At 38.9% G+C, this 27,347-nt stretch overlaps 1 protein-coding gene across 1 annotated transcript in view; it reads left to right on the plus strand.

Moving 5' to 3' along the window:
* Positions 1-3,100: 3,100 nt before the first annotated feature.
* The window catches only part of LOC139754415 (inositol hexakisphosphate and diphosphoinositol-pentakisphosphate kinase-like), a 292,669-nt gene continuing 268,422 nt past the window's right edge, over positions 3,101-27,347 (plus strand). Inside the window, exon 1 of the mRNA XM_071671693.1 lies at positions 3,101-3,188. Coding sequence (XP_071527794.1) covers positions 3,101-3,188 — 88 coding nt within the window. The remainder of the gene's footprint in view (positions 3,189-27,347) is intronic.

Below are 27,347 nucleotides of genomic sequence, written 5' to 3' on the forward strand. Positions count from 1 at the left end.
CTAAAGGACCTAAGGTTGCAAGAGGAACAACTTTGCTGTATGACGTAAGTCAGTGTTCACCTCCCACTTCCTCTTTCCTGCATTGATTTTGGGTTATTTTATAATGAGTTGCTGCCTCAATAGTTTGTTTTATGTGGGCACCCATGCCTGGGTTGATTTCAGTTTTTAGCTGTACTATTGCTCCATGATGTATGTTTGTATCTTGTTTTTGGTTGTTATCCAAGATGAAAATGAAAGGAAATGGCATTGTGTTTTGGTTTCTTTGCATATTGATATGCATCAATAGGATCATAAAGCCAATATTTAGAGACAGGTAGGAATGACATTATGAGCATGCAAATGATAATGGAGAAAGTTACGATATGATGCTTAGATGGAAGTATTAATAGCATATCAGTTAGCTCCTCTGTGTCTCTTATCAGTAACATAAATAAAGCTTAATGATAAATGATTCCATATCAGAGTTTTGTGTTGTCATGGCATGTAAAAATGTTCTTGGCTGTTAGGAACGTCTTCCCTAATACAGATAAGAAATATTACAGTATCTGGGTAACTTGTTTAATGTTATGGGGTAAAATGTTACTGTTGATAAGTGTTGTATCAGAATCAGCATAACTTACTGTTCTTCAAGAACGAATAAAATTTACTCAACTGCTTGGATGTAATATTGGCAGTAGATGATACAAAGTCCTCACTAATAGTGCATTACCTATTTTATACAAAATTTGCTTAGTGTAAATACACTTGAAAGGACTTTTTCCTCAGTAGTTTGGACTGTAGATGGTGTGGAAAGACTTGTATTTTTCACTTGTGTGGGAATTATTGGTATGATACAAAAGGGTAGCTACTTTGATATCATTTCAACCAAAACAGAAATGTTTTAGATTATTTACTTTACTGTATGAGACATATATTAAGATGAACGTGAAAAAAGCATAAAAAGTCAATTCATTTATTGACATATCATTCTTGTGCCATATGAGTAATATGCATCATCTTTTTTTTAGAATAAAAAGAATATGGAAATGCATTCATAGAGAAACTGCCTGAAATTTGTCAAGGCACAATTCACATTCAGACTCATGATGGTTAATTTAATCAGTTTTAGAAATATTTGATATTCACTTTATGAACTGAAGATAATATGTTGTAAATTAGATTATTAGGTAGATTAAAGATGCTTCATAAAACACAGTGGGATGGTAATATATTTTTTATCTATTTTTTTATTCACATTTACTATATCATTTAGTGATAACCAAATTTTCAGTGAGAATATGACCATTCATATCCAGTAGCATCTCATAAAACTTTTTATTAATGAAAAGTCTGCACAATTATTCAACAACTATGGAAGTGAAGTATTTATGTTGTTGTTTATATATAAGTTACAAAAAAATGAAAGATGAAAACCAAAGTTGTTTCACATGAAACTTGTCAATGCACCACATCAAGTAATGGATTTGCAAACATCCTTTCATGGAAGATTACCATCAAATGAAAATTGGAATAACAAATGCAGTTCATTGAATTGTTGCCATGTATAGAATGGAATATCTTTCCCTTTGTTTTCATAAGAAAATTTATGAGTTTGGGTACATAAAAGGTAAAACAACATTCGTATATAGTCCAGACATTCCATTTGACTATAAAAAATTTCTAAGCCAAAAAGCTGTGGTTTCCAAACTAATATAAATGACTGATTACTGACTGCTAGCTCTTCACAAACTATGTAAACAAAGTTTTTCCATTAGTGAAACATGTCATTAAATAAGAGCTCCTGTCTTAAGTCACTGAGTTGCAGTAGTCAGAATGTTGTTAGCCAAGTTGTAAATCCAAGAGGAGTGTGAAGTAACCTTTAGTGTGCAGTGATGTAGGTGGAGCTTCTTTTGGTTTACTTGACAGACAAGATGCCATCATGATAATGAGAATACTCAGGTCAAGGTTAATAGGCCAGTAATATATATCACTAAGCCATCATCAGCTCACAACTCTGTCACCTAACCTTGTCTTAATGCTATGTAAATGAGACAGTGAAATTAGAGCAGGTTGTGATAAGAGCCCTTCAGGAAATGTATTACAAGAATCTTTTTGTGAAATGAGAAAGGAATTGACATAAAATCCATAAAGAGAAGTACAAGTGAGATAGATTATTATTTGTTTTTAAGTACATTGATAACATTTTAAAGAAAATTATGTTTACAGCATATACAGGACTCCTTCACCACAAACAGAAGATACTTTTCAGTAAAGGAATGTATAGATTGAAATTGTTTAAATGAAAGATAGACTTTTCATAGTGAAAGGGTGGTTATATATCCAGGTCATCTCCTCTAGACCAAGTATCCACATTCTTGGACATACATATAGTTATCTTTAATAGCTATCATTATATGACCCCGGAACCCTTCTCCAGGGGTTCCTGCAGCTTTGAGGTTGTGTTACCACCAGCAGAAGGGAAAGGCTGGACTACTCTGGTGTGAGAAGTTCTTCCATGAGATTGTACTAAGATAAGACAATCTTGCCAAAGATGACTTTTCACTGGCAGCATTACCACAAACAGGCAAAGTCCAGTAATGCTTAGCATTTTTGTTTATTTATCCATCTGTCTGTCTTGTAGGGTGTTAGATTACTTCTTGGTAGAGGTAAGGGTAAAATTTGTAGGAGCTTTAGAAAAAGAAGAAATCATTAGGATGGGAAAAGGATAATTAAAGTGAATGAACTTGGGAAAACAGGCATGTGTGAGGAGACAGTAGGAGAGATTGGGTGAACAGTAGCACAAGGTGAGGGTAAATGTAACTCAGGGAGTGAATGAGGAATGGGAGGTATTTAAGGAAGTACTCCTTACATGTGTGTTAGAAACATATGGTATGGAGGAGGTGGGATGTAGAAATGTGAGAAAGGGTAGTGAGTGGTGGAATGAGAAAGTTAAGTTGTTAATGAAAAAGAAAAGCAAGTTGTGTGGGCATTACCTGCAGGGAAGGCATGTAATTGATTGGAAGGTTTACAGGAGGTCAAGAGGAGAGTGCAAGGGCTGAAAAAGAGGGCAGATGAGAGTTTGGGTAATGAAATATATGCATTCTTCAGGGAGGATATGAAAATGTCTTGGAAGGTGGATGATAGTGTGCAGAGGAAAAGAGAACAAATGGATGTATCAGTGAAGGACACATATGGGGAAGTGGTAATAGGTAAAGAGATGAAGAGGAGATATAGTATGAGGGACTGTTGAATGTATTACATGGTAAGATGGCGGATGATGGATGTTTTGGGCAAGGAGGCATGCAAAGTATGGGAGTCATGGCAAAGGGTTTGGTGAGAACCTCTTATAACATGAATTGTGGTAAGGTAATTGGAGAGGATGGGATTACAGTCGAGTTTCTTATGAAAGGAGGTGACTTGAGTTGTTGATGAATCAATTAGGATTTTTATTATATATATGTCTCATGGTGAGGTGTTTAATGATTGAAGGAATGCTTATGTTGTACCATTATATAAAGGTAAGGGGAACAAAAATGAATGTTCAGACTACAGAGATATAAGTTGATTGAGTGTACTTAGTGCATTGTTATTTATTGTATTGAGAGGGTGATGATATCCACAGAGCATGAGATCGAGGAGCAATGTGATTTCAGGAATGGTAGAGGATGTGTGGATCAGGTTTTTGCTTTGAAGAAATTGTGTGAGAAATATTCAGAAAGACAGAAGGATTTATATGTGGCATTTATGGATCTGGAAAAAGCATATGATGGGTTTGATAGAGAGGATTTGTGGAAGATGTTAAAGTATGTATGGTCTCGGAGGATAGCTGCTGAAATCAGTGAGGAGTGTTTGTCAAGGGAGTGAGGCATGTGTGCAAGTAGGAAGAGAAGATGGGAATTATCTATATGTAATTACTATTTGTACTGTATGGGGAAGGAGTTTACACTAATGGGGCCCAATCTCTTCAACATTCTCTGCTATCATACAACGTAAGTCTTTGTATGCTTTCTGCATTAACCATGTCCACGGTGAGAGGTTCCAGTTGAAGATGTGTTTGTGTTGGTGTTTTATGTCGCCATGATAATTTAGTCTGTTTATGGTTGGGATGAGGGGTTACCAGGCTCCGCTTGCAATAAGTGACACTGCAAGTGAAAAGTCACTTTTGGCTAGGGAATATCATTGGGATTGCAGTCTCATCAAAGAACTTTCACTTAAAAGGGGTCTTAATTTCCCTGCTACCTGAAACAGCACGGAATTAGGCTGCAAAAGCCTTTAGAAAGGTCCTGGTTAATGCCAGGACTCTTTCATAGAAACTGATCTTGGGGGTAATTTTTGATAGATAATTGGATGGAGTGATGAGGGAGGTGAATGCTAGGGCAGTAGAGAGAGGGACAGGTCTGCATTGTCAGGAGTTGTGAGGTCTAGGAGGTCAATAGATTACTGTTTGCTAATGACACAGCACTGGTAGCAGATTTGAGTGAGAAAATTCAGAAGCTGGTGTGGGAGAGTTTGTAGAAGGAGGAAGTTGAGAGTAAGTGTGAATAAAAGCAAGGATATTGGCTTTGGCAGTTGAGAAAATGGGTACATTGGAGTGTAAGTTTGAATGGAGAAAACCTAGAGAAAATGTTTTAATTACCTCTATGTGGACATGGCAGCAAATGGAACCATGGATGACAGGGAAAGGTTCTGGGCACATTGAGGAGTGTATGAAAAAATAGGTTACTGTTGTGAAGGCAAAAATAAGTATGTTTAATGGTTGGGGTGAAAGAATTCAAAGTCCTTGTCACCTGCATGTTGAGCTGGAAACACACACACACACACACACACACACACACACACACACACACACACACACACACACACACACACACACACTCCCCTCTTGTATTTCAGTTTCTAAATTATCAAACAGAAGAAGGAGCTAAGTAAGGAGTTCTCATCCTCTTTGAAGGCTGAGGTTGGGGTGTCTGAATGTGTGTGGATGTAACCAAGATGAGAAAAAAGGAAAGTTAGGTTGCATGTTTGAGGAGAGGAAGGGCAAAAGCTACTGAAGGTTAGCACTGCTGCTGTCGCAGGATTTGGGGGAATGTGTGAAAGAGTGTAAGGAAGTGAACACCAGACTGATTTAGGTAAAAATGAAAGTGAATTGCAAGGGGTGGGTGATTATTTGTGGTTATGTACCGAGCTATGGGAAAGATGATAATGGGAGGCAAGCTTTTGATGGTGTGGCATTGAGGTCTCATCTCGTAGCCCCCTCTTTTGGCTTCCCTCCCTCACTTTGTAAACTCATATCTAGCTTCCTCTCAGGCTGATCTGTTTCTGTGGTTGTTGATGGATCAGCCTCTCCTCCTTTTTCCATCAACAGTGATGTTCGTCAAGGTTTTGTCCTGTTCCCTAAATTTTTCTCCTTTTTGTCAACAATTTTCTATCCTCCCTAAATAACCAAATGCACTCATATGCTGATGACTTCACACTGCATTCCTTCACATTCTTCAATTTTACTCCTTCTCTTACACAATCTGCATCTTGTCTTGGCACAATTTCCTCAATAAACTCAGACTTGGACAGGATATCTCAGTGGGGTAGACAAAACCTTGTTTAGTTTGATGCCTCAAAGACCCAGTTTCTACCCATCTCTCTATTAAACATTTCTCACAACTCATGTCTATCCTTTGATGGTTCTGTAATTCAACCTTTTGAATCAGTTAACATACTTGTTATTGCTGTAACATCCACTGTTTCTTGGCAACCCTGCATTGCAGAAATAGCTATCTGCCTCTAAGAAACTGGGAGCCCTGTTAAGATGTTGAAATTTCTTTTTTTCTGAACAGTTATTCTGTTTAAACAAAGGATTGACTCATCCTGGTATGGAGTACTGCTTTCACATCTGGGGTGGTTCTAGCTCTGTTACCTTACTTGACAGAGTTTAGTTGAAAGCGATCTGACTCATAAACTGTCCCAGGCTAACTTCAAAACTTGACCTGCTTGCCCTATACCACAAAGTTGGTTCACTCTCCCATTTCTGGTGGTATTACTTTGATTTTTTGTTCTCAAGAGCTAGCTGCTTGTGTGCCAACCACAAGCTAGACCATGCAGTATTTGGCAAGCTGCTGCGTTACATTATGACTGTGTGGCCATTGGCAGCTTGAGGATGGGCTTTTTTGATAACTGTTTCTTTCCCTACACCTTAAAGCTTTGGAACTCTCTACCTTCTTATGTCTTTCCCAATAACTAATACCTGGCACATTTTTCACTTCCTCCAATATTCACAAATAATTTTTTTTTACTTTTCTTTTTTCCTTTCATAATCCCCTCTATATTTTGATTAAGGTCCAGCCTCAACATGGACTTTTGTCCATAACTGGAGCCTCCAATGTGAAAAAAATGTGTTTTGGGAGCAGCAGAGTGAATATGTCAGCAGTTTTGATGCAAGAGATTGAGTTTTAGCGATTTGCAATTAAAATTTAAGAGTCAGTAGTATGGCAGTTTAGGTTATGATTAGGGGACACAGGGTTTTCTGTGAGGTGAAGAGGAATGGTTAAAAGTTGTGGAGCTGTGTGCTTAAAAAGGACTGGTGGTCGGGAATACCTTGTATGAAAAGAAGGGTATACATAAGTGCATGGGGTCAGTACATATTATTTGAAAGGCTTGCAAAAGAAAGATTTTTGATTATGAATGAGTTGATAGGGGCAGCTGGTAGGATGTCTGGTCATTACCCAGTGTAGGTAAAGATGAAGATATGTAGAGGTTTTCAGAAAAGAGGAAATAACATGAGTGACAAGAGGGTGGTGAAGGTGAATGAGTTTGGAAAACAGAGGTGTGTGAAGGAATACCAGAACAGATTAGTTGTGAGATAGAAGTTGAGATTAAGCAAAGCAAGGGGAATTAGCGAGAAATGGGAGATATATGGGGAAGCAGTACTGGCATGTGTGAGAGAAGTGCGTGGCATGTGGGAGGTGGGCAGATGAGAAAGGGTAGCGAGTAGTGGGATAATGAAGTAAAGTTGTTTGTGGAAAAGAAGAGAGAGGTATGTGGGTAGTGCTTAGAGGGAAGGAGTGCAAATGATTGGGAAATGTACAAGAGAAAGCAGGAGGAGGTCAAGAGGAAGATGCAGGGATGAAAAAAAAGAGGGAAAATTGTCATTAGGGTGAGCAGGTATCACTGAACTTCAGGGAGAATAAGAATATATTTTGGAAGGTTGATAGTTTGAGAAAAACAAGGGAACAGATGGGAACATCAGTGAAGAGGGCAAATGAAAAAGTGGTGAGATGAGGAGGATATGGATTGAGTAATTCGAAGGACTGTTGAGTGTGTTTTCTGATAAGGTGGCAGATTTAGGGTGTTTGGGTCAGGGAGGCATGCAAAGAGATTTGGAGAAGAGAGAAGTAGTGAAAGCCTTGTGTAAGATGAAATGTGACATGGCAGCTAGAGTGGATGGAATTGCAGTTGAACTTCTTAAGAAAGTGGGTGAATGTTGTTTAGTTAGTTAGGATTTTGTATGTATGTAAGGATCATGGTGAGATGTCTGAGGATTGGCAGAATGCATACACATATTGCCATTGTATAAAGACAAGGGATACAAAGGTGAGTGTTTGAATTACAGAGGTCTAAGTTTGTTGAGTGTACCTGGGAAGTTTTGTATGATAGTGATGATTAAAAAGGTGAAGGCAAAAGCATGTGATAGAGTTGATTGAGATGCCTATTCTTTTGAATATATGGTATGGGAGAAATGCTACTCTAAGCAGTGAGAAGTTTTTATCAAGAATGTATGGTATGTGTGCAAGTAGTTAGAAAGCAGGATGAGTGGTTCCAGGTAAAGGTTGGTCTTCGGCAGGGATGTGTGATGTCACCAAGGATTTTTAGTTTCTTTATGGATGAGGTGGTGAGGAAGGTAAATGCAAAGGTCCTGGAGAGAGGGATGATGGTCCTTAGGGGATGAAGAGGCCTAGGAAGCCTCATAAAGTTAGAGGGAACTCTTGGCGGCAGGAAAGTAGGTAGGTAAGGAAAGATTGATGAAGAGGATATATGTGTCAGAGGTGGAGGGAACAAGGAGAAACGGGAGACCAAATTGGAGGTGGAGGGATGAAGTGAAAAAGATTTTGAGTGATTGGGGAATGAACATTCAGGAGGGTGAGAGGCATGCAAGGAATAGAGTGAATTGGAAAGATGTGGTATACTGGGGTCAACATGCTGTCAATGGACTGAACCAGGGCTTGTGAAGCGTCTGAGGTAAATTATGGAAAGGTCTGTGGGTACTGGGTGTGGATAGAGGCTGGGGTTTCTTCAAGCATGGGGTGGCGCTGCGGTTTCCTGTGAGGCTGAATTGCACCAGGAATGGATGAAGGCAAACAAGTATGAATATGTACATGTGTGTGTATGTAATGTCTGCATATGTGTATGTATATGTATATATATGTTGATATGTTTATGTATGTATATATGCATATGTGGGTGTTTCTGTATATATATATTTGTATATGAGTGGATGGGCCATTCATCGTCTGTTTCCATGGTGCTTCCTCACTGATGCAGGAAACAGCGATTATGTATAATGAATGAATATATGGTTGTTTAATATGTTTATGGATGGGGTGGTTAGGGAGGGGAATGCAAGAGTTTTGGAGAGAGGGGCAAGTATGCAGTCTTTTGTGGATGAGAAGGCCTGGGAAGTGAGTCAGTCATTGTTCACTGATGATACAGCGCTGGCAGCTAATTTGGGTGAGAAACTGCAGAGGTTGAGGACTGAGTTTGGTAAAGTGTGTGAAAGGAGAAAGTTGACAGTAAATGTGAATAAGAGTAAGGTTGTTAGGTTCAGTAGGGTTGAGTGACAAGTTCCTTGGGAGGTAAGTTTGAATGAAGAAAAACTGGGGGAAGTGAAGTGTTTTAGATATCTGGGAATGGACTTAACAGCAGATGTAACCATGGAAGCGGAAGTGAGTCAAAGGATGGGGGAGGGTGCGAAGGTTCTAGGAGCATTGAAGAATGTGTGGAAGGTGAAAACGTTATATTGGAGAACAAAAATGGGTATGTTTGAAGGTATAGTGGTTCCAACAATGTTATATGGTTGTGAGGCATGGGTTATAGATAGGGTTGTACAGAGGAAGGTGGATGTGTTGGAAGTGAAATGTTTGAGGACAATATGTGGTGTGAGATGGTTTGATCAAGTAAGTAATGAATGGGTAAGAGAGATATGTGGAAATAAATAGAGTGTGATTGAGAGAGCAGAAGAGGGTGTGCTTAGATGGTTTGGACATATGGAGAGAATTAATGAGGAAAGATAGACAAAGAGGATATATGTCAGTGGTGGAGGAAACAAGGGGAAGCGTGAGACCAAATTTGAGGTGGAAGGATGGAGTGAAAAAGATTTTAAGCGATTGAGGCCTGAACATACAGGAGGGTGAGAGGCTTGCAAGGAATAGAGTGAATTAGAATGATGTGGTATACTGGAGTTGACTTGCTGTTAATGGACTGAACCAGGGCATGTGAAGCATCTGGGGTAAACCATGGAAAGGTCTGTGGTGCCTGGATGTGGAAAGGGAGCTGTGGTTTTGATGCATTACTCATGACAGCTAGAGATTGATTGTGAACGAATGTGGGCTTTTTTTTTGTCTCTTCCTGGCGCTGCCTCGCTAAAAAAGGGGGGGCTATTTCCTGTGTGGCAGGGTAGCGACAAGAATGGATGAAGGCAAGCAAATATGAACATGTACATGTGTATATATGTAGATGTCTGTGTATGTATATATATATATATTGATATATATATTTATGTATTTGGGCCTGTATGTATATATATGTGTATATGAGTGGATGATGCTTTCTTCGTCTGTTTCCTTGTGCTACCTCACTGACATGGGAAAGAGCGGTTAAGTATATAATGTTATTACTTCCCCATTAGCCCCCTTCATCAATGTTCTCATTTGTTCTCTTGTCTTACGAACTTTATTTGCCCCCTTCCAAAACATCTTTTTATTGTCCCTAAAATTTAATGATACTCTTTCACCCCAACTCTCATTTGCCCTCTTTTTCACCTCTTGCACCTTTCTCTTGACCTCCTGCCTCTTTCTTTTATATCTCCCAGTCATTTGCACTACTTCCATGCAAAATCGTCCAAACGCCTCTCTCTTCTCTTTCACTAACAATCTTACTTCTTCATCCTAACACTCACTACCCTTTCCAATCTACCCTTTCTCATGCCACAAGCATCTTTTGTGCCAGCCATCACTGCTTCCCGAAATACATCCCATTCCTCCCCCACTCCCCTTGTGTCATTTGCTCTCACCTATTGCCATTCTGCACTCAATCTCTCCTGTTACTCTCACTCTTTTCACCCCAATATTCATCTTTTCTGAAAGCCTCCACAAATCTTCACCTCCACCTCCCAAGATAATGATCAGACATCCCTCCAGTTGACCCTCCCAGCGCATTAACATCTAAGAGTCTCTCTTTCACGTGCCTATCAATTAACACATAATCCAATAACGCTCTCTGGCCATCTCTTCTACTTACATATGTATACTTATGTATATCTCTCTTTTTAAAGCAGGTATTCCCAATCACCACTCCTTTTTCAGCACACAAATCTACAAGCTCTTCACCATTTCCATTTACAACACTGAACGCCCCATGTACACCAATTATACCCTCAACCTGCACATTACTCACCTTTGCACTCAAATCACTGTAACCTGATCTCGTGCATCAAAGCTGCCTGTAATCTTTAGTTACAGGCTTTCTTGACCCATAAGCATTATATCAACCCCAGATTTGTATTCAGCATTAAATATTGTTCTTATGTTGAGGTTTTCATACTAATCTCTTTTTTTAAGTTGATGGCTCTAGTCATGGACAAAACTTCACATCAAGGTCAGGCCTTAATTGAAATATAAAGAGAATTATGAAATGGAAAAAGAAAAGAAAAGACAAGGGAAAGTATTTATGAATTTTTGAGAAAGTGAAAGACCTTTCTATAGAAATGTGATTGGTCATAGTTATTGGGAAAGACATGAGAAGGTAGAGAGTTCCAAAGTTTCGATGTGTAGGGAAAGAAGTAGGTATCAAAATGGCCCACCCTTGAGTTGCCAATGGCCACACAGTAATCATGTGATGCAGTAGCAGGGTGATTTTAGCCCAAAATGACATTTCAGAAATATCTGTAATGTAATATATACTTGAAATAATCTTGGAAAATATCTCTTGATGCTCCTCCAAGCTGACAGATACCCAGTTGATACGAAACGAATGATAAAACAGTTTTCTTAAATTGTAATAATTAATTACAGTCCTTAATGACCCTCTAACAACATTTCAACCCCAGATTCATATTCAACCTGAAAAATATTTATGTTTAGGCTTTGGAGTAAATCTATTACCCTCCAAAAAGATACTAAAAATTGCTAGTAATAGTTCAGGGCATTTTTTTTTTACTTTCCCCCAAAAATTATCTTTTAAAACTGTAATATGACATCATAAGATGCCTCTATACTTAAAATAATCATGGATATTTTTTAAACAATATTTCAAACCCAAATTTGTATTCAGCATCAGAAATAGTCTTTAACCTGAGGTTTTCACACAAATCTAGTAGCCTTCAAAAATACCAGAAATTACAGGGTATTTTTTAGCCTAAAATGTTTCTTTTAAAACTGCAATACAACATTATGAAATGCTTCTGTACTGGAAACAATCATGGAAAATATCTCGATGTGTCCTTGAGCTGATAGATACTCGATAAATATGAAACAAATGATTACTTAGTCTTTTAAAAATGAAGTAATTACAGGCTTTAATGACCCCAAAACTATATTTCAACTCTAGATTCTTATGCAGCATGAAGAATAGTCGGTATACTGATGTTTTCAAGCAAATATAGTACCCTCTGAAGAATACAAAAATTTGATTATAAGTTCATTGTATTTTTTAGCCCCCCCCTTTTTTTTTTTTTTTCAAACTGTAATTTTTTTTTTTCTTTTTTTTTTTGCTTCGTCGCTGTCTCCCGCGTTTGCGAGGTAGCGCAAGGAAACAGACGAAAGAAATGGCCCAACCCACCCCCATACACCTGTATATACATACGTCCACACACGCAAATATACATACCTACACAGCTTTCCATGGTTTACCCCAGATGCTTCACATGCCCCGATTCAATCCACTGACAGCACGTCAACCCTGGTATACCACATCGCTCCAATTCACTCTATTCCTTGCCCTCCTTTCACCCTCCTGCATGTTCAGGCCCCGATCACACAAAATCTTTTTCACTCCATCTTTCCACCTCCAATTTGGTCTCCCTCTTCTCGTTCCCTCCACCTCCGACACATATATCCTCTTGGTCAATCTTTCCTCACTCATTCTCTCCATGTGCCCAAACCATTTCAAAACACCCTCTTCTGCTCTCTCAACCACGCTCTTTTTATTTCCACACATCTCTCTTACCCTTACGTTACTTACTCGATCAAACCACCTCACACCACACATTGTCCTCAAACATCTCATTTCCAGCACATCCATCCTCCTGCGCACAACTCTATCCATAGCCCACGCCTCGCAACCATACAACATTGTTGGAACCACTATTCCTTCAAACATACCCATTTTTGCTTTCCGAGATAATGTTCTCGACTTCCACACATCTTCAAGGCTCCCAGAATTTTCGCCCCCTCCCCCACCCTATGATCCACTTCCGCTTCCATGGTTCCATCCGCTGCCAGATCCACTCCCAGATATCTAAAACACTTCACTTCCTCCAGTTTTTCTCCATTCAAACTCACCTCCCAATTGACTTGACCCTCATCCCTACTGTACCTAATAACCTTGCTCTTATTCACATTTACTCTTAACTTTCTTCTTTCACACACTTTACCAAACTCAGTCACCAGCTTCTGCCGTTTCTCACATGAATCAGCCACCAGCGCTGTATCATCAGCGAACAACAACTGACTCACTTCCCAAGCTCTCTCATCCACAACAGACTTCATACTTGCCCCTCTTTCCAAACTCTTGCATTCACCTCCTAACAACCCTGTCCATAAACAGATTAAACAACCAAACTGTAATATGATGATGAAATGCATCTATAATTTAAATAATCTTGGAACATAAATCTTAAAGCTTCCCCTGATGGATGGGCACCTGATAAACACAAAACGCATAATGACAATTTTTAAATACAATAAAGAATTACAGGCCTCAGTGACTTCTAAACATAATCGTGAAAAATGTTTTATAATGCATCTCCTAGCCGATAGACGTCTGATAGATATGAAATGAAAAATAAGACAATCTATTTAAAATGTAAATATTAATTGCAAGCCTTAATCACCCTCAAACACTTTCAACTCCACATTCATATTCAGCAGGAGAGATTGTGCTTATACTGAGGTTTTCAAGCCAATCGGGTGTGACTCAAAAAATACCACAACTTGCGAGTAATTAGTTCAAGGTATTTTTTAGCCCAGAAAATTTATCGTTTTAAAACTGCTCACATGTCGTAGAAGGCGACTAGAGGGGACGGGAGCAGGGGGCCAGAAATCCTCCCCTCCTTGTATTTTAACTTTCTAAAATGGGAAACAGAAGAAGGAGTCACGCGGGGAGTGCTCATCCTCCTCGTAGGCTCAGATTGGGGTGTCTAAATGTGTGTGGATGTAACCAAGATGTGAAAAAAGGAGAGATAGGTAGTATGTTTGAGGAAAGGAACCTGGATGTTTTGGCTCTGAGTGAAACAAAGCTCAAGGGTAAAGGGGAAGAGTGGTTTGGGAATGTCTTGGGAGTAAAGTCAGGGGTAAGCAAGAGGACAAGAGCAAGGGAAGGAGTAGCACTACTCCTGAAACAGGAGTTGTGGGAGTATGTGATAGAATGTAAGAAAGTAAATTCTAGATTAATATGGGTAAAACTGAAAGTTGATGGAGAGAGATAGGTGATTATTGGTGCATATGCACCTGGGCATGAGAAGAAAGATTATAAGAAGCAAGTGTTTTGGGAGCAGCTGAATGAGTGTGTTTGTGGTTTTGATGCACAAGACCGGGTTATAGTGATGGGTGATTTGAATGCAAAGGTGAGTAATGTGGCAGTTGAGGGAATAATTGGTATACATGGGGTGTTCAGTGTTGTAAATGGAAATGGTGAAGAGCTTGTAGATTTATGTGCTGAAAAAGGACTGGTGATTGGGAATACCTGGTTTAAAAAGAGAGATATACATAAGTATACGTATGTAAGTAGGAGAGATGGCTAGAGAGCGTTATTGGATTATGTGTTAATTGACAGGCGCGCGAAAGAGAGACTTTTGGATGTTAATGTGCTGAGAGGTGCAACTGGAGGGATGTCTGATCATTATCTTGTGGAGGCGAGGGTGAAGATTTGTATGGGTTTTCAGAAAAGAAGAGAGAATGTTGGGGTGAAGAGGATGGTGAGAGTAAGTGAGCTTGGGAAGGAGACTTGTGTGAGGAAGTACCAGGAGAGACTGAGTACAGAATGGAAAAACATGAGAACAAAGGAGGTAAGGGGAGTGGGGGAGGAATAGGATGTATTTAGGGAAGCAGTGATGGCTTGCGCACAAGATGCTTGTGGCATGAGAAGCGTGGGAGGTGGGCAGATTAGAAAGGGTAGTGAGTGGTGGGATGAAGAAGTAAGATTATTAGTGGAAGAGAAGAGAGAGGCATTTGGATGATTTTTGCAGGGAAAAAATGCAAATGAGTGGGAGATGTATAAAAGAAAGAGATAGGAGGTCAAGAGAAAGGTGCAAGAGGTGAAAAAGAGGGCAAATGAGAGTTGGGGTGAGAGAGTATCATTAAATTTTAGGGAGAATAAAAAGATGTTCTGAAAGGAGGTAAATAAAGTGCATAAGACAAGGGAGCAAATGGGAACTTCAGTGAAGGGTGCTAATGGGGAGGTGATAACAAGTAGTGGTGATGTGAGAAGGAGATGGAGTGAGTATTTTGAAGGTTTGTTGAATGTGTTTGATGATAGAGTGGCTGATATAGGGTGTTTTGGTCGAGGTGGTGTGCAAGGTGAGAGGGTTAGGGAAAATGATTTGGTAAACAGAGAAGAGGTAGTAAAAGCTTTGCGGAAGATGAAAGCCGGCAAGGCAGCAGGTTTGGATGTTATTGCAGTTGAATTTATTAAAAAAGGGGGTGACTGTATTGTTGACTGGTTGGTAAGGTTATTCAATGTATGTATGACTCATGGTGAGGTGCCTGAGGATTGGCGGAATGCTTGCATAGTGCCATTGTATAAAGGCAAAGGGGATAAGAGTGAGTGTTCAAATTACAGAGGTATAAGTTTGTTGAGTATTCCTGGTAAATTATATGGGAGGGTATTGATTGAGAGGGTGAAGGCATGTACAGAGCATGAGATTGGGGAAGAGCAGTGTGGTTTCAGAAGTGGTAGAGGATGTGTGGATCAGGTGTTTGCTTTGAAGAATGTATGTGAGAAATACTTAGAAAAGCAAATGGATTTGTATGTAGCATTTATGGATCTGGAGAAGGCATATGATAGAGTTGATAGAGATGCTCTGTGGAAGGTATTAAGAATATATGGTGTGGGAGGCAAGTTGTTAGAAGCAGTGAAAAGTTTTTATCGAGGATGTAAGGCATGTGTACGTGTAGGAAGAGAGGAAAGTTATTGGTTCTCAGTGAATGTCAGTTTGTGGCAGGGGTGTGTGATGTCTCCATGGTTGTTTAATTTGTTTATGGATGGGGTTGTTAGAGAGGTGAATGCAAGAGTTTTGGAAAGAGGGGCAAGTATGAAGTCTGTTGTGGATGAGAGAGCTTGGGAAGTGAGTCAGTTGTTGTTCGCTGATGATACAGCACTGGTGGCTGATTCATGTGAGAAACTGCAGAAGGTGGTGACTGAGTTTGGTAAAGTGTGTGAAAGAAGAAAGTTAAGAGTAAATGTGAATAAGAGCAAGGTTATTAGGTACAGTAGGGTTGAGGGTCAAGTCAATTGGGAGGTAAGTTTGAATGGAGAAAAACTGGAGGAAGTAAATTGTTTTAGATATCTGGGAGTGGATCTGGCAGCGGATGGAACCATGGAAGCGGAAGTGAATCATAGGGTGGGGGAGTGGGCGAAAATCCTGGGAGCCTTGAAAAATGTGTGGAAGTCGAAAACATTATCTCGGAAAGCAAAAATGGGTATGTTTGAAGGAATAGTGGTTCCAACAATGTTGTATGGTTGCGAGGCGTGGGCTATGGATAGAGTAGTGCGCAGGAGGGTGGATGTGCTGGAAATGAGATGTTTTAGGACAATGTGTGGTGTGAGGTGGTTTGATCGAGTAAGTAATGTAAGGGTAAGAGAGATGTGTGGAAATAAGAATAGCGTGGTTGAGAGAGCAGAAGAAGGTGTTTTGAAATGGTTTGGGCAAATGTAGAGAATGAGTGAGGAAAGAATGACCAAGAGGATATATGTGTCGGAGGTGGAGGGAACGAGGAGAAGTGGGAGACCAAATTGGAGGTGGAAAGATGGAGTGAAAAAGATTTTGAGTGATCGAGGCCTGAACATGCAGGAGGGTGAAATGCAGGCAAGGAATAGAGTGAATTGGATCGATCTGGTATACCTGGGTCGACGTGCTGTCAATGGATTTAATCAAGGCATGTGAAGCGTCTGGGGTAAACCATGGAAAGTTGTGTGGGGCCTGGATGTGGAAAGGGAGCTGTGGTTTTGAGCATTATTACATGACAGCTAGAGACTGAGTGTGAACGATTGGGGCCTTTGTTGTCTTTTCCTAGCGCTACCTCACACACATGAGGGGGAGAGGGATGTTATTCCATGTGTGGCGGGGTGGTGATTGGAATGAGTAAAGGCAGACAGTGTGAATTGTGTGCATGGGTATATATGTATGTGTCTGTGTGTGTGTATATATATGTGTACATTGAGATGTATGGGTATGTATATTTGTGTGTGGGGGCATGTATGTATATACATGTGTATGGGGGTGGGTTGGGCCATTTGTTTCGTCTGTTTCCTTGCGCTACCTTGCAAACGTGGGAGACAGCGACAAAGCAAAATAAATATAAAAAAAAACTGCAATATAACATTATAAAATGCTTACATACAACATAGTAGAATGATTACATATTTGAAATAATCATAATACTTCGTAACTCATAATGCTTCATGTGATGGTCAGACACCTGATGAATATGAAACGAATAATGACCTAATCTTAAGATGTGCTCATTAATTACAGGCCTGAATGATCCTAGGTTCATATTCAGCCTGAAAAATAGTCTTTATAATGTATGGAGGTTTTCACACTAATCTAGTAGGTAAATGTTCAGGATATTTTTTATTGTAAATATCTTTTCTTTTAAAGGTAATATAACACAATAAAATGCTTCTGTACTTGAAATAATCTTGGAAAATATCTTATAATGCTCTCCCTAGTCAATGGATACTCAATAGATACAGAATGAATAATAACACATTCTTCTTAAAATTTTATCATTAATTACAGCTTTAGTGACTCCCAAACAGTATTTCAACCCCAAAATTGTATTCAGCATAACAAGTATTCATTATCCTGAGGTTGTCATGCAGTTCTAGTACCCTCCAAAAAGTTTTGAATATTGTTGGTAACAGTTCAAGTAATTTTTAGCCTGAAAAACATTTTCTTTTGAAACTGCAACATAATGTAATGAAATGCATCTATACTTGAACTAATCATGGTAAATATCTCAAACACCCAGTAAATATACAACGATTAATAACATGATATTCATAAAATATTCAGAAGTGGTAGAGGATGTGTGGGTCAGGTGTTTGCTTTGAAGAATGTATGTGAGAAATACTTAGAAAAACAAATGGATTTGTATGTAGCATTTATGGATCTGGAGAAGGCATATGATAGAGTTGATAGAGATGCTCTGTGGAAGGTTTTAAGAATATATGGTGTGGGAGGCAAGTTGTTAGAAGCAGTGAAAAGTTTTTATCGAGGATGTAAGGCATGTGTACGTGTAGAAAGAGAGGAAAGTGATTGGTTCTCAGTGAATGTGGGTTTGCGGCAGGGGTGTGTGATGTCTCCATGGTTGTTTAATTTGTTTATGGATGGGGTTGTTAGGGAGGTGAATGCAAGAGTTTTGGAAAGAGGGGCAAGTATGCAGTCTGTTGTGGATGAGAGAGCTTGGGAAGTGAGTCAGTTGTTGTTCGCTGATGATACAGCGCTGGTGGCTGATTCATGTAAGAAACTGCAGAAGCTCTGACTGAGTTTGGTAAAGTGTGTGAAAGAAGAAAGTTAAGAGTAAATGTGAATAAGAGCAAGGTTATTAGGTACAGTAGGGTTGGAGAAGTAAAGTGTTTTAGATATCTGGGAGTGGATCTGGCAGCGGATGGAACCATGGAAGTGGAAGTGAATCATAGGGTGGGGGATGGGGTGAAAATTCTGGGAGCCTTGAAGAATGTTTGGAAGTTGAGAACATTATCTCGGAAAGCAAAAATGGGTATGTTTGAAGGAATAGTGGTTCCAATAATGTTGTATGGTTGCGAGGCGTGGGCTATGGATAGAGTTGTGCGCAGGAGGGTGGATGTGCTGGAAATGAGATGTTTGATGACAATATGTGGTGTGAGGTGGTTTGATCGAGTAAGTAACGTAAGGGTAAGAGAGATGTGTGGAAATAAAAAGAGTCGGTTTAGAGAGCAGAAGAGGGTGTTTTGAAATGGTTTGGTCACATGGAGAGAATGAGTGAGGAAAGATTGACCAAGAGGATATATGCGTCAGAGGTGGAGGGAACGAGGAGAAGTGGGAGACCAAATTGGAGGTGGAAAGATGGAGTGAAAAGGATTTTGAGTGATCGGGGCCTGAACATGGAGGAGGGTGAAAGGCGTGCAAGGAATAGAGTGAATTGGAATGATGTGGTATACAGGGGTCGACGTGCTGTCAATGGATTGAACCAGGGCATGTGAAGCGTCTGGGGTAAACCATGGAAAGTTGTGTGGGGCCTGGATGTGGAAAGGGAGCTGTGGTTTCGGTGCATTATTACACAACAGCTAGAGACTGAGTGTGAACGAATGGGGCCTTTGGTGTCTTTTCCTAGCGCTGCCTTGCATACATGAGGGGGGAGGGGGTTGTTATTCCATGTGTGGCGAGGTGGCGATGGGAACAAATAAAGGCAGACAGTGTGAATTGTGTGCATGTGTATATATGTATATGTCTGTGTGTATATATATGTGTACATTGAGATGTATAGGTATGTATATTTGCGTGTGTGGATGTGTATGTATATACATGTGTATGTGGGCAGGTTGGGCCATTCTTTCGTCTGTTTCCTTGCGCTACCTCGCTAACGCGGGAGACAGCGACAAAGCAAAATAAATAAATAAATAAATGATAAAATTATTTATTATTTTATTTATTATACTTTGTCGCTGTCTCCCGCGTTTGCGAGGTAGCGCAAGGAAACAGACGAAAGAAATGGCCCAACCCACCCCCATACACATGTATATACATACGTCCACACACGCAAATATACATACCTACACAGCTTTCCATGGTTTACCCCAGACGCTTCACATGCCTTGATTCAATCCACTGACAGCACGTCAACCCCGGTATACCACATCGCTCCAATTCACTCTATTCCTTGCCCTCCTTTCACCCTCCTGCATGTTCAGGCCCCGATCACACAAAATCTTTTTCACTCCATCTTTCCACCTCCAATTTGGTCTCCCTCTTCTCCTTGTTCCCTCCACCTCCGACACATATATCCTCTTGGTCAATCTTTCCTCACTCATCCTCTCCATGTGCCCAAACCACTTCAAAACACCCTCTTCTGCTCTCTCAACCACGCTCTTTTTATTTCCACACATCTCTCTTACCCTTACGTTACTCACTCGATCAAACCACCTCACACCACACATTGTCCTCAAACATCTCATTTCCAGCACATCCATCCTCCTGCGCACAACTCTATCCATAGCCCACGCCTCGCAACCATACAACATTGTTGGAACCACTATTCCTTCAAACATACCCATTTTTGCTTTCCGAGATAATGTTCTCGACTTCCACACATTCTTCAAGGCCCCCAGGATTTTCGCCCCCTCCCCCACCCTATGATCCACTTCCGCTTCCATGGTTCCATCCGCTGCCAGATCCACTCCCAGATATCTAAAACACTTCACTTCCTTCAGTTTTTCTCCATTCAAACTCACCTCCCAATTGACTTGACCCTCAACCCTACTGTACCTAATAACCTTGCTCTTATTCACATTTACTCTTAACTTTCTTCTTCCACACACTTTTCCAAACTCAGTCACCAGCTTCTGCAGTTTCTCACATGAATCAGCCACCAGCGCTGTATCATCAGCGAACAACAACTCACTCACTTCCCAAGCTCTCTCATCCCCAACAGACTTCATACTTGCCCCTCTTTCCAAAACTCTTGCATTTACCTCCCTAACAACCCATCCATAAACAAATTAAACATCCATGGAGACATCACACACCCCTGCCGCAAACCTACATTCACTGAGAACCAATCACTTTCCTCTCTTCCTATGATAAAATATAATCCTTTAATTACTGGCCTTAACAACCCCCATCGATATTTCAACACCAGATTCATATTCAGCCTGAAAAATAGTCCTTATAGTAAGGTTTTCATGCAAATCTAGTACCCTTCGAAATGTAAAAAATTGCAGGTGATATTTCAAGGTATTTTTAGCCCAAAATACTGTTTCTTTTAGAGTTGTAATATAACATAATGAAACACATCTACACTTGAAATATTTATGGAAAATATCTCATAATGTTTTCCCTAGCAGACAAACATCTGATAAATACAAAACGAATAATGACATAATCTTAAAATGTAATCATTAATTGCAGACCTCAATGACCCCTAAGTAATATTTCAATCCCAGATTTGTATTAGTCTTTATACTGAAGTTTTAAAGCAAATGTAGTACCCTTTGAAAAGTAATTTTAGCCCAAAAAAACTTTTTCTTTTAAGACTGTAATATAGCATATGTAATATAGCATCATGAAATGCTTTTATACTTTGAATAGTCTTGGAAAATATCACATGATGCTTCCAAAAGCCGACTGACAAATGATAGGTACAAAATAGATAATGGGATGATATTTTTAAAATGTAATAATTAATTACATGCTTAATGACTCTCAAACAATGTCAACCCTAGATCCTTATTCAGCATGAAAAGTAGTTGTTGTACTGAGGCTCTTAAGCAAAAAAGATACCAAAATTGCAGGTAATAGTTCAGGGTATTTTTAGGCCAAAATGTTTTTCATCTTAAAACTGTAACACAACTTAATGAAATGTTTTTTGTACTTGTAATAATCTTGGAAAGTATCTCATAATGCTTCCTCTAGCCAACAGATATGCATCATATATGAAATGAATAGACTTGATCTTAAGATTTAATCATTAAAGACAGGTCTTTAATGACCTCCAAACAATATTTCAACCCTTGGTTTGTATTCAGCATAAAACATATCCTGATACTAAGGTTTTCACACAAATGTGAAACAAGTAATGACACTTTCCCCTTAAAATGTAATCATTGATTACAGTCCTTAATGACCCCCAAGCAATATTTCAACCCCTATTTGTATTCAGCATCAAAATTGTCTGTATTATGAGATTTTCACACAAATCTAATACCTTCTGAAATATACCAAAAATTTTTCTTTTGAAACTGTAATATAACATGATGGAACATTTCTGTACTTGAAATAATCTTGGAAAATATCCCATAATGCTTCCCCTTGCTGACAGTTACCCGTTAAATGTGAAGCAAATAACTCATTGTTCTTGAAATGTAATCATAGATTACAGGCCTTGATGACCCCCACACAATGTTTCAACCCCAGATTTGTACTCAGCATGATAAATAGTCCTTATACTGAGTTTTTTTTTCTTCTCTTTGCAAATCTAGCACCCTCCCAGAAATACCAGGGTATTTTTTAGTGAAAAAACCAAATTCTTTTAAAACTGTAGTATGTACTTGAAATAGTTATGGAAAATATTCTTAATGCTTCCCCTAACTGACAGATATCTGATAAATATGAAATGAACATTGACACTTCTTAAATATGTTCATTGATTACAGGCCTTAATGACCCCCAAACAATAATTCAACCCCAGCTCTGTATTTATGCTGAGTTTTTGAAAGCAAATCTATTGCTATCCACAAACTACAAAAAGAAGTAGGTAATGATTCAAGGTGTCTTTCAGCCCCAAAAATATTTTCTTTTAAACCAGTGACTAAACATACTGAAGAAATACAAAACCAGAGGAAAAAAGGAAAGGCACTATAAAACAGAAAAAATCTGATGGGTCTTCTCTGGAAGTGCTAGAGGCAGGGCAGTTAGAGGATAGGACTAAAATGCATGTGAAATGTGTTGAAGAAAATATTGGGCAGGGAATACTGGCAGCTATTAATTTAGAGGAAAAGACAAAAGCATATACAGAATGTATTTATTCAATGTTATCAACTGTTCAGGAAGGGAAAAGGACTAACACACACACAGACTGATGACAGTAGAGGGCAGGGAAGTTTAGAAGGATCAATTTTGGTTGCCAAGCATCTGAGCTTAAAGAGTAATGGAGAGGACCATAGACCCAGGGAGACGAAGGTATGCATGAATTAAGTGAAGCACTCAGTAGAATGAAATGTACTTTTATAGGTGAAGCAGTCAAGGAAGGGAATGGGCATGGTAATGAAAGGTTTAGAGAAATAAAGATCATACACGATCAATGCTTGCTAGCTGAAAGAGAGATTCTAGAGAAAGTTAGGGACATAGAGGTTGACTTTTCCACATTGAGGGTTTTAGATGAAAAGTGGGTGGCACACCATCAGAAAGGTTAGTAAATAAGGAGTTTGACAGACATAAATCACTGATTATTTTTGGATGGGAGAAGATCGTACACCAGATAAGGAAGAAAGGAAAAAAATGAGGAAGTGTGTATTTAAAGATTGCTTGAAGTTGTGGGACTGCTGGAAGCAATTACAACTAATATGTAAGGGGCAACCAGTTATGGTTACATTTGACTTGAGGTCATCAAGCTAGGGAGTACTTAGGAAAGCTAAGAATCTTAAAGGCATGGTGGACTTCCATGGGATATTCATTAGGAGTGACAAATCCAAAGCAGAGATGGGGATAAGCAAAGAGTATAGTCAAAAGGCAGAAGAAGAGACCTTATGTATAGCAAGAGGATAGAGCAGCACTGCTACAACTGCAGATAGGGCAATGATGTTAGAAGATGGTAGTGTTAGACTGATGTATTCAAATGTTGGTGGATTAATAGTTAATGGTAAAGAGCTGAATTAAAGAATCAAGTAAGAGTCATGGAAACTAAGCTTACCAAAGGAATAATTTTTCACCTGTTGTGGCCAGTGAGGTATGCGAAAGCAAGAGAATGAAGAGAAGGCAAAGGAAATATTGAAGATCACCCATTCAGACATTACATGATAGAAATAATAACTGTAAGGAGGTAGGGCATAGTGATGTTATTATTATATAATCCTCCAAAGAATTGCAATGATCTGGAACAAATACTCCTTGATAACATTGATGGATGGTACATGAGGCAGTGAAACACCTTTTAGAGATGCTAGAGTAGTTAATGGGGAATTTTATTTATAAAGAGATTGACTGAGAATTTGGATTCTTATGGTGATAGAAAATCATGGAGATACAAGTTTTTAGAGTGTATACAGAAAAATATTCCTATACCAACATGTCAGTGAGCAACTAGGATACACCATCATTGCTAGATTTTGTCTACACACATGCTAGCATGGATATTAGAACATTATATGATAAACTAGTGGGAAAAAGTAGTCATGTAATGCTCGAGTAAAACTGGACATTAAAAGATCAGAGATGAGACAGAATATAAACAGGAGATATATTCATGGAAACTACACAGACCTCAATAGTTTTATTAGTAATGCAGATTGGGATATGGAGTTCAGTAGCCAGGAATCAAGGCTTTGTGGTGAGAGGAAAAGGAGAGAAAGAGAAAGCAGTTTTTAATGAAAGGAGTCGTAAAACATAGGAGCATTAAGATGTGTAGTGGCAAAGATGTAAATGACACTCCAAACAGCCATTATTCGCAAGTAATATGAGAACATAGAATGTGTATAGCTGGATAAGAAAGGAGGAATAAAGAAATATTGAAACGAATTTTCTGGACAAGGCAGGTGAAAATCCGAAACTTTTCCAGACATTCATCAGCACCCAGTCAAGCTAAGGGATTCAAAGGGAAAAATTGAAAAGGATAATGTAAGGATATGTGAGAAATGGAATAACAAGTTCAAAAGTGTTTTTACTGTGGAAGACACTGTAGCCTCAACACCAGTGAGATGGAATGGAGAGTTTTTTGAAACCCCTGAGATATTTAAAGAAAGTTATTAGAATACCAAAATGAGTTGACCCATAAAGGATCAAGGTCCAGATGAAATTTTAACATTTGTGCTAGAGATGTATGCAGATACACTTGATAAACTACTTATATTACTGTTTGAGATGTCACTGGATAGAGGCAAATTACCAAGGGAATGGAGAAAGGCAAACATCATACAGTACCTGTATATAAGAAAGGAGAGTAGGATCAGGTATTGAATTACAGCCTGGTCTCACTAATGAGTGTAGTGTGTAAGGGTGTGGAAAGGATTATTAGAAAGCAAGTGTATGATTTTATACAGAAGAGAAATCTCCTAAATGAGAGACGACATTGTCATTGGAAAAGATCATGTGTAACTAACCTGTTAAGAGTTCTGCAAGAAATCCCAAACAAAAGGGAAAGCTGGGTGGACTGTCTGTATCTGGAATGCCAGAAAGCATGTGACACTGTAACCACATGGAAGGCTGATCAAGAAGCTGGAACACATGGTAGGAATAAGGGAGAAACTCCTACAATGAATATGAGGTTGTCTTAGTGGGAAGGAACAAAGGATACTTGTTAGAGGAGCCTTTTTCATGTGGGTTGAGGTTACCTGTGGCATTCTGGGACCATTATTATTCTTCTTGATCTATGTTAATGACTTGCCTGATGGTATGGAATCCTATTGAATATGTGTGCAGATAATACAATGGTCATGAGGGAAGTGAAAAGCAATGAGGATTGCATGAGCTTACATAGACTTTATAGGTGATCTGAAATGTGGTTGATGAAATTCAACCCAAGCAAATGTGAAGTAATGTGTATGAGACAAAGCAAAAGATGGCCTCTTTGTGTATTTCCAAGAAGGAAATATGCCTCAGGAATCCCATTTTAGGAAAAGTTAGGGAAACAAACTGTCATCTGGCAAACATTTAAGTAGCTTTCAAGTGTATGGACAAGGAAATATTTAGCAAGCTATTTGTATCCTAGACAAGGCCAAAACTAGAACATGCTTCTCAGATTTGGTCACTGCAGCTAAAGAACCACAAAGAGCTCATAGAGAAGGTCCAGAGGAGAGGGCAACGAAGATGGTACCAGCATTAAGAGAGCTAATTTACAGGGAAAGGCTCGAGGTTTTTTTAATTTACTCATCTTTGAAGAGAGAAGACAGAGGTATTAGTTGGTCACATTTAAGTTATTAAAGATGATTGATGATGTAAACAGTGAACAGTTCTTCAAGAAACGTAAGGATAGAGCTACCATAGGACACAACATTGAAATAAGTAATAAACATTGACAAGGATAATAACAGTATCTGTGGTGGATGAATTGAACAGGATGACTGATGACATGGTTAGTGCAGACAGCATACATAAATTTAAGAGTTTGTATGATAGTAGAAAGTGTTCAAGAGATGGGGACTTATGAGAGTAAAACTCCTTCTGCTAGTATAGTCAAAAGGCAATCAGTTGAGGGTATTTAGAATGTATGCATCAAGAGGAAAGAAGGTGAAAAGAAGGAAAAGTATAAACATTCCAAGAAGTCTTTTCTAAATGTTCAAGGGACTGTTTATTAACAAGAAATACCCAAAACACAGAGACCATATTGATAACAGTTGGCAGGGATGTGGATTAGGTGTAATTTCTGAGGTAATGTAGTGGACTTGCAGGACAAAGATTGATGCAGTGGAATGGACATCTTGACATGAAAACAGAGGTGCACAGCAATTTCAACAGTACTGTGGAGAGAATGATATGCATCATCTGAGACAGAAGAGTGGGATCTGGTTAACAAAAGATTTAAAAAAGTCCAGAGCATTCATAATTATTCAGTGCTTGTTAGCAAAAAAAGGTTTTAGAGGAAGCCAAAGACATAGGGTAGACAAATTAACACTCAAGGATTTATTTGTAAGGTGGTTGGCACTATAATTTAAGAAATGATAAAGTGAAACAAAAAGTTGATAATTACAAATTAGATTGGATGATCATATTCCAGACAAAGTCCTAGAAATGTCAAACACATTTTCAGTGTTAAAAGAAAGGAGAATTGGTAAATATAATCAAGACACAAGGGGACAACCACTTACATTCAGTTTGGAGTCCTCTATCTTTGAGGTACTAATACAGGGTAGAAGACTTGATAAGGAGGAATTCATTAGAGTATTCATGATAGGTGATAGACCAAGTGAAAAGAGCTAGCAATGCATGGAATATAGTGAGAATAGAAAAATCAGGAAACACCAACTTTGGCTAGGGAGGGAACAGCCCTGCTACTTCCTTAGGAATGTTAATTGTTGGAAATATAAGATTAAAAGTAATGTATGCAAACGCAGAGGGATTCGTAGTAAATGATAATGAGGTGTAATGCAATGACTGAAGTAGGGAATATTATCCTAATATTATTGGAGTTATGGAGATAGAATTTAAAAAAAGAGGTAAGATCTCTCCTGTTTTGTGTATAGGGATACATAATAGTAAGTTTGGAAAGAGAAGACAAGGGATGAAGAGGCTTGGCCCTCTTGATTAGTGACAGCCTTAGATCTCAGGAGATACTGATAGATGGCCCATCCAAACAGTATATAATGGGAGATGTAATTTTAGGAAAGAAGTGCATATTGATGTTAATGATATATAATCATTCAAGAATTGTAGTGAACTGGAACGAATGTACTATAATAACAATGAAGAAAGTTTCAGCGGTACATAAAGCAGTAGAACACACACTTCTCAGAGATGTTAAGGTACAAATAATGGGAATTTCATTTATGAAGAGATAATCTGGGGAATTTGTATTTTTGTGGAGACAGAGAATCATGGAGACGCCAAGTTCATTAAGTGTATACAGTAAATTTTGTATCCATCATGTTAATGAACACACTTGAGTCAAAAGGACTGATACACCATCCACCACCATCTTATCCACACATAGTAGCATGGATATTGAGAATAGCTTATTTTGTACACTGATTGATAAAGTGATTATGTAAATGCATGAGTTTGATTTTGTGCAAAGTGAGGATAAACAAAGAAG

The sequence above is a fragment of the Panulirus ornatus genome, chromosome 17 (assembly GCF_036320965.1).
Source record: "Panulirus ornatus isolate Po-2019 chromosome 17, ASM3632096v1, whole genome shotgun sequence".
In the NCBI taxonomy this organism is placed as follows: Eukaryota; Metazoa; Arthropoda; class Malacostraca; order Decapoda; family Palinuridae; genus Panulirus; species Panulirus ornatus.